Source organism: Scleropages formosus, chromosome 6, assembly GCF_900964775.1.
Source record: "Scleropages formosus chromosome 6, fSclFor1.1, whole genome shotgun sequence".
Classification (NCBI taxonomy): Eukaryota; Metazoa; Chordata; class Actinopteri; order Osteoglossiformes; family Osteoglossidae; genus Scleropages; species Scleropages formosus.
In genome coordinates, this window is record NC_041811.1 from 15,664,590 (window position 1) to 15,682,321 (window position 17,732).

A 17,732-nucleotide genomic window follows, 5' to 3' on the forward strand; every position below is an offset into this window, starting at 1 on the left:
AATTGAAATCAGAACTGAAAAGCGTTTATACTGTGGTGCTTTGCAGTGCAGTTCCATCTAATTCAAATCACATGTGTGTTGTAAATAATTACTGCGTTTTTTTTTTTTTCCCTGTGACTCGATAAATACTCAAAGTAAATATTCTAAATGTGTGCAAGTTCTGAGGCTACCCCTCTGAAGCCAAAAAGAGCCTTTGAAAATGAACTCCAGATGCACTGGAGGCGAGTGTGAGTTTGCGTATCGTTGTCTGTTGACTTTAAATAACCACAGCCGACAATGAGTCCTGAGTTCCTCGCGTATTTAATTATTAAAAGCCAGAGTTGTCTTGGAAAGATTCCTTTTAAATGTTGGTTAAGTTTGAACTTAAAAGGTTGGAAGGTAATGTTCTGTTTGCTGACCTTTTCGTTCTGGTCTTTACTGGCGTTTACTGGTCTTCGCTGCTGTACCCTTGGGTCATTGCACTGGGGGTTTACCCGGAATGCTCCGGTAAAGTAGTCTGCTGAATATACAGTCAAAAACGTAAGCAGTAAATTTGCAGCAATACCTTCGCATAGAATGACACAAAGTAACAATGAGTCTTTATTGCCTTTATTTTACATTTATTTAGCTGACTCTTTTCTCCAAAGCAACTTTTTACTGGAGCGGTTTATGGTAAATACCTCAATGAACGGTACTACAGCAGGAGGTGGGATTCGAAGTGTGAGGCTCTAAGCACTACGCCACCTGCTTACATGTTTCCTTCCTGCGTAGTGGGCAATAGGCAAACTGTGTTTGAAAACAAAGGTAAAGCGCTGTGGGCACTGAGGCCCTCAGAGGTGTCCACTGTCCACAGCTCCATGTGCTCTGTCCTCCTGCAGTGGGACTTGCATGACACTGTCATTTAGCATGCATATTTTCTGGACTTTTCTCCTTTATGTATCTGACTAGTAGTGAACTGCTGAAGATTTTCTTTTTGCTAGTTTTAAGTAATAGAACCTGAGGAGACGTGTGTGCTTTCCAGCTAGAGGGACACGTTGCAAACTAACCGGGCAGTTAGCGTCCTGCTCTGGTGATCTTGATCTTGATGGTGATGGTGAGGTTGTGTTTGTTGATGGTGTTGTCGTCGGGCCGCATTTACCGTAACGTACCAGTTCCTGTGTCTTGTCTGCACTGGTTTGTTTTACTTATCAGAAAAGTGGATTGACTGCTTGAAGGTAATTGAGTGACCGGCTCTGTCAGTGACCCTTCAGGGTCTGTGTAAAGACCAGTCTCTGTGAAGTCTGTATGTGTTATGCTACTGTGGTATTGAGTTTAAGTTGAAAAATATATATATATATATATATATATATATATATATATATATATATATATATATATATATATATATATTTTTTCCCCTCTTCACATTCAATTAATGCATTTTTTTATTTGTGGTTTTTTTTCTCCACATTGATGTATAGCTCAGGGTGAGCAAAAGTCCATTTTACAAGAGACAAAGATCTTTAGATGCAAACAATAACTGAAACAGTTTGTCTGTTGTTGCCTTTTTTACCGACACACCTTACTGAAATAGCTGCATGTGGAATTTAATATGAAGATGATTGTAACCGATGTGATGCAGAGTTATTATAATATGTGTGGTAGCTGTTAAGGGATAAACAGGGAATTGGGTCCCAGAAAAATGGGTTCTGAGGCACTTCTTGAATGTTGGAAGGGATTCTGTAATTCTGAGAGAGAGGGGGAGATCATTCCACTAAATAACTGTTACCACATTTCCCTTTCAGTATATTTTTAGTTACATTTTCACTTCTCAGTTTATAGTGTTGCACGAGGAGTGGGGTAATGGTCAGCTGTACATGCAAGGCATCATCACTCTAGATACTGGAAAAACTAATAAAAAGGTCTGACTTTCCTTTTTTCCATGTCACTATGTGTTCCCTAATCCTCTCACTGAAAGCAGATTTATAGAAATGAAAAATAATTTTTCAGCATCCACACAGCTGGGCATTATGTAATAAAAACACTGAATATTCTAACATTCTAGCTGTCGGGGCAAATGAAATCCAGCTTGTCTAAGGTGCTCTACCCAACCCCAACCCTTAGCCCTTATGCCTTACCCCCACCCCCTACATGTTTTTCCATCCCTGAGGGGTTTAAAAGTTCAAGATAGCCAAGGAAATACTGACATTCACTCCCCTGTTCTTCATAAAAGAAAGAAATGTTTTTAAGTAGAAACTTGTAGCTTATTTTTGTGTAGTTTGTTTTTAAACATGGGGTTTTTGTTTAGTTTCTTTTCTCCATTCAGATGTGAATAAAGGACTGTTTCAGAAACTATTTCAAATCAATTTCAGGGTATGACATGTTCATAACTTATCTCCATTATCCTTCAGGCATCATCCCCTTGCCCTCCTTCTCATGCTCACAGCCACTTGTGTCTCTTTCTTTGTTTTTCTTCAAGGCTAAGACTTGAATAGTGGAGACATGGACAATGTGGATGTCCTTAGGCCTAATCTGTCCCAATGCATGTAGCTAGGTGTGTTCAGTTAGAGGGCAATGGTGTGACGCTTATATGTTCTCTTCCCGTTTTAGCAGCCAGAGGGACGCAATGTGAAATGAACAGCTTCAGCTGTGCCTTTGAATCAGCATATAGTGCTTGCATGTTAAACTGGAGGAATAAGGAATCCCTGCCAACTTTTGGTTCTGATTCTCTGCCATTGTGGTTTCCTTATGGCTTTGGTTCTTATTACATAAAATGAAGGTCCCCTGTTTTTTCTCTTAGTGATTATCTTCTCCAACCATCCAGAAATAGGTAATGAAATATCTGTATACTAATGTTTTTAGTGATTGAGGATTCATTCTGTGGCTTCAGAACCTGTTCAGACCTCAGGTGTTCGCTCAACGTAGGCATCTGCTAGGCAAAATGGTAGATAACTTGAGTGGAAGGGGTGGCCATCACCTTCAATGACAGCTGATGGTTTCAAAGTGACGAGTGAAAGCAAAGCATCCAACATGGGATTCTGGGTATGGTTAGGGTCATTCTATAATCCTTTATAATATCTCAGGTCATAATAATTGGCAGCTATGGATCTTTTGCTTTATTTGACTGTATGGGGTATACTGTAAGCAAAAGCTTGGAAGGCCATTGTACCATGTTCCAACAGCTGGAAGGATGGAAAAGTTTATGAAATGGTAAACAGTGTTAAGCTTCCCATTTTTAGAAATGTGAATGAATGATCTAGTCTGGAGAAAGACAGGCCTGATTTCCTTGAAACATATTAGTTTATAAAGTGTCAAGTGGCCTGTAGCTGACTTCCAGCCAGTCGCAGGCTTTCATTATTCTGTAGCTTGTAGTAAAGGAGAACCAAAGTGGCCCTGCGTCCTTCCTGTTTGCAGGAACTCTGGAGGGCTCTCTGGCTCACAGTCTCTGTGGTGAATCGCGTGTGTGTGGACAGAGGGACAGCCCTCTTCCTCACAGTCATTTATCCCCCCACAAAGGAGGTTTTAAACTATCGGAAACTTGTTGAATCATGTGGCCCTCTTCGTTTTCATGTGCAAGGAAGCCTTTTAAAACACGCAATTCTGATCTGAAACAGGGTTATTCAGCTTTGGTCCTGGACGGCCAAATCCAATTTGTTTTCCAGCTCTTCTTAAAGCCCCGAGAGCTCGGAAAGGGAGTTAAATATGTTTAAGCCCACAGAGTACAGCAAGTTCACTCCAGTGGTTTCCTGGCCAGGTGGGTTAAAACCCCTCTGAATGCAGCCCCTGATGACCGCAGCATAGTTTGATCAACTTCGAATTTTAGCTAATTTATGTGGATCTGTGATTAAGTTTGATCTCTGAGAGTAGTGAAAATACAGGGACAATTCATCTCCAGGGCTTTGCAATGCAGCAGATGTCTCAAATTGTACCTGAAATGATTGCTATGAAGCCTTTGCCCCACTGACGTTTCCATTTTAATAAACACGTAGTCAGTGCCGGGTTGCTTGTTTGAAGACATGTGGTGCATCATGGAAGCAGTCTGCTCCCATCGTGCTGCGCTAATTGGAGGGGGGGGGGTTATGGATGGATTATTCAGGAGTAAATAATGGTAAGGGAAATGAGAAAGAGGATTGCTTTGCTCTCAACAGCATTACCCGTAATCTCTCAGCAAGAGAAAGCAATCAGATGCTTAGAGCAATAGAAGGCAGAGTAGGGCATGAAACAGCATGTTGCTTTTTAGGAGGAAGAAATTCGGCATGTCATTGTTGGGTTGCACACAATTATTTATTTATTTATTTATTTATTTATTTACAGACATTTAAATCTGGTGTTTGTTGGGTTTGTAGTGACTTTATTATGTCTTTGGTTTCCTGTATATAGATGGGGGGGGGGGGTATTTCCCCAGTGCAAACATTCTTTGAAAGATAAAGTCCTTTCCAAATTCCAGTTAGCGCTTGGATTTGTTCAGTGGCAGATTGTCTAAAACGGTGATATTGACTCCTCATCCACTTTAATCTTTTTGGAGTTTTCCGATTAGCGATTGCCCCACTGTGTAGATACCGCGATGATCCGCTTTTTTGATGTGGGAAATTCAAGCTCCCCGATGCAGCAGTTTGGCCTCTAGCTCTGGGTCTGTTTGAAAGGCATTTCTTGCTTTAACACAGCATGAGATTACCCAGTTGGTTATTGTACTTCATTGCTCTCTAAGTTTTTGGTTGTAACATGTTTCATTTTGTTGCAGCAGGTTATGTCTTTTCTTCCTTCACTCTTGATGTGTGTGGGAAGCCATCTATGTGCTGCCCTTTTGGTAGGGTGCTGGCTTTCAAAATCTCCATAAATTTTACAGTTTTCTTTGTTTTTTTTTTTTTTTTTTTAATACTGCCTGTGAGTTCAAAAGTACATAATGCTCACAGACTTGTCTGCATTTACACAAGTCACTTGTTTTCATGTGGGCAGTGTTGAAATTCTACATTACGATTACGTGATTGAGAATCTCAAATTCACTAACCTCTACTTTGCATCCTGCTGCAAGGTTGCTGCGAGGTTTCCCTGACTTGAATTTCCACAGAGTTGGATTTGTCCTTCTTTCAAGGCCTCATTCAGTTATGAGCCCCTCCGGAGAGTCTGAGATCACCTCATAAGGACCTCCTGTCGAATTGGGGGCAGCGCGTAACATAGTGCTTAGAGTCATTGTTTTGCAGTTGAAGGACCCGGGTTGTCTTTGAAGGACCTAAATCCCACCTACTGCTGTAATACCTTTGATCAAGGTACTTACCTTGAAATGCTCCAGTAAATATTACCCAACTATAAATGTGTAGACAACTGTAAGAAGCTTAATGTACAAACCACACATTGCAAGATGCCTTGGACAAAGGCATCGGCTCAGTAACGGTTATTAATAATAACTTGGCTCTCTAATCTTATATTGTGGCCGAGACCACGCTGACATCTGGCGCCGTGCTACAGGATTCTTCCTGTCTCGACTTCCTGTCTTGAGCACGATCAGTAAACTCAGCCACTCTGCACCTTGAAGTCTATATTCTGTCAAAGTCAGGGAGCATTATAGGAATTCCTGGACTTCCTTGGCTGATTGTTTTGTCGTTTCTTTTTCTTCTCCTAGTTGGATGACATCCTCTGCCCTCCTTCCATCCCCTTCCGGAAGTCCAGCAACCCGGAGGTGTCCTATGGCTCGGCAGTTGCCCTGAAGTTCAAGCGACAGCTCAGCGAAGATGGGAAGTACCTAAGGCGGGGCAGTCTGGGTGGAGCCCTCACTGGTAGGTCTCAAACTCAGAAATTTAACTTGAATCAAATGTGTAAGAGATACGATTTAACACCTACTGTTTATGATACCTTCAGTAAGTCCTAAGACTGGCCACCGTGTGGAGCTGTTGTTCCACATGAGCTGATGGCTTGCAACCAGTCTAAAGTTTTTTTAAAAATTTACATTTTAAACACTCAATATGGTTCTCATGTACATGTGGTTTTTCGGCTGTTCCCATGACACTTGCAGCTTGTAACACATGCACACACTCTAACACACATTATCTTGGAGCTCGGTCACTTGCCTCCCTTGCGGGCTTTCGGAGGATGGCTTGTGCTCAGTGATATTTTTTTTCAGCTGTCAGGCACTGACACTGGAAGGACACGAGCGCCGACCTCCCTGGCCCTGCACATTCACATCCTGCCGTGCCTTGCTTGTGTCGAGGTGCAGGATGTGGGCGGTGGAGGTTGGGAGAGGATGAGAGGGGGCTGGTTCCTCTGTTTCTGCCTGTCTCCCTCCCGCAAGCTTCATCAGAGGCAGATTTATGATCTGGATGACAACACACTGCTGTTGCCTTTATATCACCTTATCTGTGATTGCCTTCACAAATTTTCTTTTTTTCTTCGCTTTCTTGTGTTGTATGTGATTATATGTGTTCCATATGTTTGTTCGATACATTCTCCAAGATTTTTATCAGATTCTGTCCACTTTTATGCAGCCACTGACTGTACTGTACTGCACTTGTCACCAAAATCTCTCCTCCTTAAAAGAAAACAATCAGATAAAGGATGTCTGTGTGAGTGCATGTGGCTCCCATGAATCCTTCCTGCCAGATTACTGAGAAACCAACAGGAATAGACAGTGAGCTGTGTTTGGATTTAATATTCATTAAAGAGCGAAGAGTGGCCTTCATGCATGGAAGCAAGTGGAAATGGGCATACATCATCATGTTATTCTTCATGGCACGTCCACTTTTCAGGAGATGGGTAAGTTTTGCTGCACAGGGTCATTAAAGCAATGTAAATGCTGGCCGCTGGGGGTACTGACTGCTCCGTCATCGATCCCTTTCAAGTTTCGCTGTGCAGAGTTTGACGCTGACCGCACCATACATGGAACTGGCCGGCTACTACAGTGTGCCGCTGGGTAGATCAGCATCCCTTGGCTGATAGGGTAGTACTGAGAATCAGTGATGTGTAGGGTTACGGCAAGCCCAAGGTGCTCTACACCCACATGTACAAACGTGACTCATTCTGCTTCTCCACTCGTTCCCCTCAGCACAGTTCACACTAATTCTCATTAGAGTTTGCGCAAATTCTTCTCGCTTTTGACGTTTATCACAGTCTTAGCAGTGACCTTTATCTCGCCAATATTTTATCTCTGCTAGAGAGCGTTTTAAAATAAGGTTCATGGTGCTCTTGAGCCTAGTGGAACACGCATCTCCTGCAAATTGCCATATTTGCACATGTCTGCAAACTGGCATTAATTGCTTAATTTTCACACGTAAGAGAACCATTTGTTTGAAATCTGCAGCACATAATCAACTATGGCTCGCAAGTTTCCATTAAACAAGTTAATTGTGTCTGATGTTTTTTTTTCCACACTAATTACCTAGACAGCCAAGCTGTGTTATTGCCTTGGCACCCAGCCCAGTATTTTTAGGCTGTTTGCATTTCTTGTTTTTGCTCTTTACATTGTCTGAGTCACTGGCTGGGGGCCTCATTGGAGAAGCGACAGACCCCCTGTCCGTGGTCATAACTGTAACATCATTAGTTGGGTGGCCACGTGCCCCCCTGTGGCCCATACTATCCCATGATGCTGGAGGTGATGGGACACACCCTCTTCTCCACCACAGCTCCTGCCAAGAAGGTGACTCCTCTGCCCTCTCTGGCCACCAGCCTCTGTGCGTTTCCTTAAACAGGAAGTGGAAATGTTGAGGCTTTGGCAAGGCCGCGAACCTGCCGCCTCTTCTGAAGTCCACTGAAAACTTGTGGCATGCAGTCTGTCCTCCTTTCTTTCATATCCCAAAACATGTAATGCCTAGTGATTTTTATAAGGGCACTTTTAAGCTATTGTGCTGTTGGGTACTGCAGTCATCGTGCTGGCTTGACTTTCAAACACTACAGTGAAGTAGTACATGCACAGGTACGCCTCTTTCTACATACATGTATTAATTCATCAGATGCCTTTGTCTGAGGCAGCTGCTTATTATTATTATTATTATTATTTTAGCTGATGCTTTGCTCCAAAGAGACAGTAATCAGATACCTATTTGTGCAGCTGGCTAGTTTTACCGGTATTAATTCAGGGTAAGCACCTTGGTTAAGGATATTGTGGCAGGAGCGGGGATTTGAATCTGGGTCCTTCAAGTTGGAATCAGCAACTGTAACTGCTGTACCACCTGCTGCTCCAGGTGCACATACCTGATAAATAACAAGTGACACGTACTGGCTGACATCATTTAGGAACATGGTTCGACTTTGGTTGGGTCACGCTCCCCTGTTGTTGGTGAAATGTTTGACCTGACCTGACCTGACTCCCTGTAGCTGGCAGGATGCCGAACTGCAGTGGCGCTCAGTAATGGCTGATGGGCCCCTGCTTTGCTTTGCAGGAAAGTATCTACTTCCGTACGCCTCTCCGCAGCAAGCCTCGTCCCCTGCCACAGAGACCTCCAATTTGGTGCGCATGCGCTCCCAGTCCCTGGGCAAGTCGGCCCCGTCACTCAGCGCCAGCCTGGTAGGTACAACCCCTGCTGCCTGTTGTCATTGCGCCCTTGTTTTTTCACTCTGGTTGCAATGAAACCAGGCTGTGTTGTCACTGGAAATTATCGAGAAGATTGGTGGTCTTCGTTGGCTGTGTCGTCACTGGTCACAGTCCTTATTACATTTTCTTAGCTCTTGCTGTCTGGAGATGACAGGTAAGGTCACTCCTAGGAGGTTCGACCCACAGCAGTAAAACAGTCTACACTTTCTCCTGTAGTGGTGTTCGGTCACTGGGCAGCTCTCTGTGCAGTTTTTGAAAGTCTTTGTCCTAGGGACCCACTGTGCATTGCACTTGGAGATTAAAAGTGTTTTTCCCAATCAAGTCGGGCACCCTTGATTTTGGCTTCATTGTTTTTGGCAATAACTGTTTTGGTAAAGTCCCGTGGCTTTGACTTGTAATTTCAGCAACCCTGCAGAAGGATCACCAGCTGTTGTTATGCTTTGTTTCTCCTCCGGTATTCTGGTTTCTAACACCCTCAAGCTGTATGTTGGCTAAAGCTTGGTGGGTGTGCATGATAAAGCAGAAAAGAAAGCACTGACTTAACACAGGTTACACCTCTCAGTTTATCTCTTTTGTAAGTTTAAACAAAAAAAGTGGAATTACCTTCAAAGTTGTAAGTAATGATCTCAGTGGTCGTAAAATTTTATTATGTTGGTAAGTTGCCTTGTTGGTTATGCCATGTAATGTATGCATCTGCTATTTATCATTTTCGACCCAGTAATAGTTTTTCATCACAAATGGTCACTATTATTAATACAATATATACCTCCAATCATTGTCTGTTAAAATTATTTTATTGCGGAACCTATTTTCTTACATGGATTAGCAGGTTCACTGTGTAACTTCATTTTAATGATAAAATCTCTTTTAGTCAGTTTAGTCAGTCAATAAATTGCCTTGAAAACAAGCAATAAGATAAACATCTTTGAGCTCAGAGTTGACAGCTCTTGTCCGTTTTCTCGGTCTGCTTTTTCCCAACCGCGGCCAGATAAAGTGGAAACAGCTGTATGGCGCCCACTCCCATTGCCCCAGCCTTAGTACTTGGGCAAGGTTAGATAAAGGACTGTGATGAGCCTTGGGACAAGCCATGAATCAGACTGTGTTTGCAACTGACATTTTCTCCCTCCTCCCTGGGCAGCTAGAGATGAGAAAGTGAGTCCATTTGGACCCGCTTCTCTGTGCTGGAAAGCTGCCCTCTCCTCGAGGTCTGAGGAGCGTTAGTTGTGTCATGACTTCATGCTACGGTCATTCACTGACGAATGGCTTACCTAGATCAGGCATTAGAAGAGATTACAATTCATATTTAATCTGTCAATCGCATTCTCATAATACGTAACTGAAAAGTAATGAGTTGGATGTGATAAAAATCTAATGGTTTCTACCAAAACTTAGTTATTAGTATTGTCATTCATTCATTTATTCATTCATTCATCACTTGTTCAGTGCTCACTTGCCCAGTGCTGGGTTCTGGTGCTCCAGAAGCACAAGAGGTGAAGTAGGGTATGCTGAAGACGAGCCACCAGTCCATCGTAGTGCCTTGTGCCCTGTGTTGCTGGGTTTGGTTCTGCTTGACCGCGACCCTGCTCGGGACAAACTGTTTCAGAGCGTGTGTGTGTGTGTGTGTGTGTGTGTGTGTGTGTGTGTGTGTGTGTGTGAGAGAGAGATGTACTGTGTATGTACACTAGTGGCAGTTTGTCAGTAGGGGACTTTTTTGTACCATTTTGTATTCTCTTGCAGTTGTTTCTGTGAATTTTTCTGTTTTCCAGTGTTGGCAACGTTTATAATTAAAAAGCTTCACCCAGTGGTGTTAATGTACCTCTGGGAAACAATGGGTGAAGCAGCTTGGGTAAGTGTGCAGGTGGTTGCAAGTGTTCAGGAACACACAAGGGGGCACCAGTGTAACTTACTAAGGTAACAGCATCAGCGCTGTTTAAAGGCTCTTTCCATCCTCTCTTCACTGACACAGATGGATGCAGAGTTCCAAAGAATATACAAATCCCTTTTTGTCAAAAAATTAAATGACGTACATAGACTGGAAAAAATCTAAACTGAATTTCTTTATATAAATACGGAGATATTAAAGTAAAAAACAAAAATCTCAAAGGCCGAATCTTTGAATCTTTTGAAAACTGTTTTAGCTGTTGGAATGATATTGTGAGATGTGTATGTTGCTGTCATAGGTCTCCAGGCCCTTGTGCAGACTCTCGCTTTGTGGGTACAGCCTTACAAGCTCATCTTGGCCATAAAACATGGCAGACTATGTTTAATAGACTTTGGGACCGTTTCTTTTTCTTTGTGCTCTTTGATTTTTGCCTCGACCGCATGGCGATGGTGCTCTACCAGCCCGTACCTGTAGCACTTTGCCTCTTACATCAGGTTGGAATTGTCTTTTCTGGTCTAGTAATTTTACGAGCGGAAGTGGTGCAGGTAAATTTGAAAACTTGCTCATTTTTAGTGTTTTTACATTTATTTATTTAGCAGATGCCTTTCTCCAAAGCGACTTCCATTGAACTCTATGTAGCGTTACCAGCCCACACACCTTGTTCACCAAGGTGACTTACACTGCTAGATACACTATTTACACCGGGTCACTCATCCATACATCAGTGGATCATACACACTCTCTCTGTGCCACTTGCCCACTATGGGGGAACCTGAACAGCATGTCCTTAGAGTTTTTATTTTCGGATAAAGAAAAAATAATAATAACCAGCAATAACTTTTTTCTCCCCTTGCAGCCAGATGACTAAATGTTACAGTGTTGTAGTCATTCATTTCTGTCAGTGTTGCAGAATTCCTTGTTTTGTGTATGAGTTTGATATTAGTCACACGGCAGCCCTCTGAAGTGCCGTTTCGGGGAAGAGGAAGGAAGAATTGGACGCGAGCTGCAGGCCTGTTATCGCAATCATCTGCTTCCCTTTCGCTTTGCATACTTGTCTGACTAAACCTACGCAGCGAACATCCTGCCGATGCGCTATCAGACGGGCTCTGCTCTAACTCCTGCGTCTTTTTCCTACCTGATGCGGGGTTTGGCCCTTCTCTGCCGAGTACCGTCACTTCTCGGTACACGTGTCTGCACCATACGGTGTGTTGTGCTGCGGTGTGTGTCTGGGAAAATGCTTTGTACAAACGCGGGCGAGAAGGATTGCTGGGGAGTGGAGTAGTTCTGCTGGGCTCCCGTGCCCTTTACCTTCACTGCATGAACATGGTTTGTTCCGAATGCGCGCGCGCACACACACACACACACACACACAGACACACACACACACACACACACACACAGATTCTTCATTAATGTTTCATGGTGAAGCCTAGCGATCTCCTGGACCTCTCTGTTCTCTTGGTATTTTTGCAGAGCTTTCCCCTGGAGATCTGCTCTGGTGCCATTGACGGGGGCAGTAAACAGGAAGTGAGCTCCTCTGCTGGGGGGTGTCACAAATGATGGCTGAGGCCCAGGGTCAGTGAAGCATAAACAGATTGCTGTTTATCGTGGCGCGACAGCGAGTCCAGTTTGCCCTTTTTCTACCATGCGCCTTGGCCCCAGCTGCGGACGGTGAGGAGAGCTGTGGCGATGGCGTTCGGATCGGTCAGTCTCTCCGTGTCCCGCCCGGGGCGCCACGCAGCGAGGAAGTCCAGCAGGGACGGCGAGCAGCTCACGGCGCCATAGATACGCATCGATTTGAGTCGTTGATGGAGGTTTGCTTTTCTGAATGTGTGATACAGGGTTTAAGTGCCAAACATCCTTTGAAAACCACAGGGCCTGTTTAGCTAAACCAAAGCATTGTTTTACTGCTCTGCCATTCATATAAAAGCAACAGCAAACCTTAATCATCAGTGGTCACCCTCCATTTCCTGTCTGGTGCATGATGTACTTGTTCTCCTTACAAAACAAGATTTGTATGATGAGAGGGAGTGTTGAGATGACCTACAGAAAGAGTGCAAGTGGGCGGCTGTGCGGCACAGGCGACGGAGTCCCCCCCCCACGCCAGTTTGTGGCCTCTCACTCTTAGTCATCCTTGGAACCAGACACATTCTTTATGTCTAATTCTGAATTTAACATCACGTAAGGAATTTGGGCAGTTCATAAAAATAATTTTGTTTGTTTTGCTGATCATGAATTTTTTTTTTTTTTTTTTTTTTTTTTTTTTTTTTTTTTAAATGTGACATGAGGTGTCAGTTGCTCGTTGTTCCCTCCCCATAGCGGGCCAGCGGCTTCCGTTGCAAACTGATGTTTTCATACGTCCCCTGGGGTAATGAGCTGTGTCTTGAGACTGCTTTGTCCAAGGGAAAGGTTCAGAACAAGAGTTTTGGAAAGGAAAGTAAGGAAGAGTAGCTGGAGAAGCTGAAACTGATCCACAGTCTTCATCACTGTGAGGCAGATGAGAATAATGAATGAGGTGGCCTGAAAGGGTAGGCATCTTTTAAAAAATAATTCCTGATCTGTCATTTTATTTGCTTTGTATTTTGTAACTGACATTGCACCAGGTTTCTACTCCTGCCTTTTTTTTTTTTTTCTTCTCTCTCTCCCCTTTCCTGGTGTTCAGTATGTATGTGCCAAGCTTCTCCCTATGAAGACATTTCTGTGATGAAGTTTTAAAGCACTTGACACGGATCCCTCGCCGCTCTCTTCGCATGTTGACCTGATGCGGAGGTTGTCTCTCGCTGGGCTCGGCACTGTTTTGCAGATTCGGTGGATCTTGCCAAAGAGTCCCTGTGCCTGGTTCTGCTGCCTTTGAGCTCACGATACGACTGTGTTCAAAAAGCTTCGCGACTTATCTTTTTTGCAAGCGTAGCAAACCTTTATTTCTCTGCAACTCAGCAGAGCTCTGGGCCTGACAGAAAAACACATCTCGTCTCCACACCGAATACCCCTTTTATTGAGTTCGTCACAGTGATGCGCCTCTCGTAGGTTTGTTTCATCAAAGGTTATTGAGCTCTTCTCGCATGGCGAATGGAAATTAATTTGTGACTCTAAAACTTATTGACTGCGGCTTATGCAATATTTATAATATTTTATAAAGGGAGCCCGCTGTTACACGAGAAATCGTTTTTACAGGCCAAGGTAGGACACATCGCTCAATTCTCTCGTGATGTAGTAACTGCCATTTGGCTGCGAACAGTTATTGCCCCCACGTCCTGCATGAAAATGCTACAAAGGATAACTGTAACTCTGTTATCTTGAAAATACAGTTATCGGTGCATCGTTACATCTGTCATTCTCTTCTGATGTTCAAATTCACTTCCTTAAAAGTACTACCTGTACTGCGTTCTGCAAGGCACTTGTAGTGGAGAACCCATCATGCATGAACATTAACCTTTGAATTGACATGGAGATCTGTGACAGAAGGCAAATTCATTGTGACCTTAGGTGGCCTTTGTGACGTGCTCATGTTCCTGTGAATTTAGTTTTCAAGCCAGCATCTAAAGCTATAAGAGAACACTGTAAGAGCAATCTTCTTGATGGTCTGATTGTTTATTAGGAAATTGTTACGCACTGATATGATAACCCACTTTATTCTAGAATTTCCTTTCTGAGTGATTAGTTATCCATTATCATACAGCAGATCAATTTATGGACTTGCATTTATACATTTAGCAGAAGCTTTTCACCCAGTGATGTACAACTCAGGGTGTACAGAAGTGCATTTTGCAGCAGACTCACAGCCTTAGAGAGACACTTAACAAAGCACAGTCTGTTTGTCTAGTACCACCATTTTCGTGGTACACCTTACTGACAACTGCTTGTCGAAATGATGTATGAATAGCAAATGCATGGATAATTTACAAATGGTGAGGGACTCTTTTACAAAGTGTCAGTAGAGTAATGGATCCAAAACAGATGCGTTGGGACCTTTCTTGTATGCTGGGATAGATTTAGCAGTTCTGAGGGAGAGATGGAGCTCAAAACACTGGAACCAAGAATGAGAACTGATGGCCTTTTGACTTTGGGTGTCCTGGGAGTGGGACCTCCAAGTGGCCAGAGAAGGAGGAGCGTTGAGCATTGAGCTCATAGATGTAGGTATAGGTCAGGCCCTCTAGGTTTTGGTGCCGTTTATTTGTTTTGTAGACCGTTAACAGAATTTTCTACTTGATATTGGCAATTACGGGAAGCCAATGGAGGGGAGAGAGAGAGAGAGAGAGGGAGACAAGGAGGGGTGGTTTCCAGGTAGAACCAAACTCAACTGCACAGTCCATCTCTCATTATTCCAGGGACCTGAGACCTTAACTGACAGGCACTGCAATAAGTGATCTCATTATCAGTCCAGCGAGTTGCATGGATTCCTTGAAGACGAGCTAAACAAAACTTCAAAAGGTTCCTAACACCTTTATAATTTTAAAAACAAATTGCTTTTTAAATGGTGCAGCTTAACCAGCCATCTGCCAGCAAAGAAGAAAGTTGGTGTTAAAGAGTGAATACTGTGTGCTGATACTGTAGTATCAGTATTTTACCTGATGATCACTCCCAAAAATAGATAAATCTAGACTTGATTAAATGTTCAGCTTTTCTGAGAATGATAATTTTATGTAGGGTATTTGAACATTTATCCGGTTGTTTAGTTTGTAGTGGACCATTGCACAAACCCACAACTTGCCTGACTTTCCGCATTGGTCTTTCTGACCAAGCTTTTTTGATTATCCTTCATTGTCGGCGAGTCTATTAAAATTTATTAAAATACCTCTGCATCACTTGTGCTTTTGTTCTTTGTTTTCCTTTTCCTTTTGACGGTCATTTGTTTTTGCCCGGAGTGTGCTTGCTGTTGGCTGTGATTTACCAGCCCCTGGATGTGATAACGTTTGACAGAAAATCAATACGTTCTCCCGCAAGATAAGATGTCATAATCCTGATTTCTAGGTCTCTGTGGATGTGAATTTACTCCAATTATTACTGGCAGCGATAATAGTCTTAACGGATAAATGGATCTTTTCTTTCTAAACAAGAAAGATTTTGTAAAGATTTGAGTATAATGCCACAGCCGGGGAAAACAAACAAAAAAAAAAAAAAAAAAAAACTAAAATTGCGACTTTTATTAATTATTCGTTGTTATTCCTTAAGGATGTGTGTTAAGATTCTGGTAAAGATTCTAATAATCTGGTCATTTTTTAAGAGTGTTGCATGTATTTGTGGGTGAACAATCAGGTTTTATTTGTTAACCCACTGGCAAAAAACTGACCTGGTCACTGGATGATGTGTGCTTACGATCTCATCGTGGACCTCAGCAATACAGATTTTAAATTCAGAATTACCTGCTTTTACCAAGAACTTACATAAAATGTAGTGATCCTTGCCGTCACTATTTCAGATGTATTTTCCTAGCATTTGACCTGGTGTTTTGTTTACTTCGCCTTCACAATTTTTCAATTGAATTGATGTTTGGCGTGTTTTTCAGTCTGATATTGAGGAGTTGGGCCTAAAAACAACAGCACTTTGTGGATCTTAATAAAAAAAAATTGTTTGTTGTCTCATGATATACGATATTTACTACAAGCAACCAGTGCATCGTTTCCAAAATCGTGAGAATGCATCACGCTTTCACCTTAACCCTCTCAGGGCCCAATTAATACCAGCAGTAGGAAAAATCTGTACCAGCTGATTCTAATTTGCAAAATCTGCCTGGAAAGGGTTAATCTGATTTCTCATGTCTTGGGGATCTTCAGCAATCTTCTTTCTCAATGCTAGGTTAGCCTTGGAATGTGAAGAACTCTCAAATTCAAGCAGTGGCTTTGGGTTGTAGATTAAGAAAAAAAAAAAAAAAAGTCTTCCTGACACGTTATTGCATGCATCCTTTGATTTATTAATCTGTTCCTGAAAACGGTGCAGATATCAAATTATCAGATACTGAAACCTTATTTCCCATTATTTTAAATGGAGAAAAATAATAATTTTTCTACCCCATCCTAAAACACCAAACCAGTTTTCCCAAGTACCATTAGAACTCTGGAAAACACCTATATAACTATCAACCCATGATATTAGCACAATATGCAACATTTACATTTGTGTTTACCTTTATTTATTTCGCAGGCACTTTTCTCCAAAGCATCAAACGTCTCAGAAAACAATAGAAAAGTGCATTCCACATGTTACTTTGCGTTCTGCAATTTTAAACCATGATCAAAAAACTCAATTTTGTGTCTCCGCTGAAAATTCCATGGGTGAAGTTACTGCTCGGGGGGAATTTCTACGTACTTAACCCATAACACTTAAAACCATCAGCCAAACTTTTCTTGCTAATTGCCCTGCTGTCACCACAATCATTCAAGTGAATTACACATCTGTCATGGCCTACAGACCCTACTATGGAATTTCATATATTTTTCATAATGCCCCATTCTCTTAAAGCAGCACTTTGACATTCGTAGCGCATCAACAGATGTAGATCTAGATGTAGACGTACTAGCTCTAGTACCGTACTGCACTTCCGCTTTACTGGAGCTGTGGCCTCCATCACACCTTCCCTCCCAACCAGAGAAAACCGATCACAAAAGCCAGCTGCCGCCTCCATTACTCCCCCACATCCACCCCCCCAATGCTGCTAAGGACTGAGGACTTCAAAGTTTTAATCTAATTCTTATTTATTTATTTAAGTGTTCTTTCTGTTGCTATTGTTCTGAGGGCTGCCACACAAAATTTCATTGTATTGCATACAATGGCAATAAAGTATCTTATGTCTTATTTCTTACTTGTGCAGTGCTGGACTTTCAAATTTTTTGGACATACTTTTTTGTTCGTGCGTGTATTCTTAAAATCAAAAATTGGGTATTGAATTTTCGGATAAAGAGTGTCTGTAACTCGAGGGATGCCTGTCCTTGTACAAGTTGTCTTCTGTAAGGCGCATATTGGGCACATGGCCACATCGTGTTATTCCTGCGAGTTCTGGCCTCTGGTTCACTGGGCAGGCTTGGTCCATAACCCTAAACTCTAGAGAATATTACTGAGGTTGTAAGAACTGAGAAGGTAGGCGAAAGATATGAAACTGGAAGACATACTAATTTCGTGTGGGAGCGGGAAAAAAGCGCAGCTGAAATGACAATGAAGGTGTCATATGAACTTTGCAGAGATGTGGGAGAAGATCAGCATTGGTGGACCCCCGAAGCATGTTGGGTGATTCAGCTGGACGGTGACTCACTGGTTCCACCGCTGAGCTCCATACCTGGGTTAGAGAGATTAGCTTGACCTGGCTAAGGTGTAGGGCCACACGGGACCCTCTGTGCCTTTACCGAAATGGAGGATATGCTTAAAAATGGGTCCACA

The 17,732-nt window shown here is 42.7% G+C and overlaps 1 protein-coding gene across 9 annotated transcripts in view; it reads left to right on the forward strand.

Moving 5' to 3' along the window:
* Window positions 1-17,732, forward strand: part of mast4 (microtubule associated serine/threonine kinase family member 4) — a 122,620-nt gene that overhangs the window by 22,734 nt on the left and 82,154 nt on the right. For all 9 annotated transcript variants that reach the window (XM_018744743.2, XM_018744745.2, XM_018744746.2 and 6 more), the window contains exons 2-3: window positions 5,579-5,732; window positions 8,328-8,452. In XM_018744743.2, the coding sequence (XP_018600259.2) occupies window positions 5,579-5,732; window positions 8,328-8,452 (279 nt within the window). The remainder of the gene's footprint in view (window positions 1-5,578; window positions 5,733-8,327; window positions 8,453-17,732) is intronic.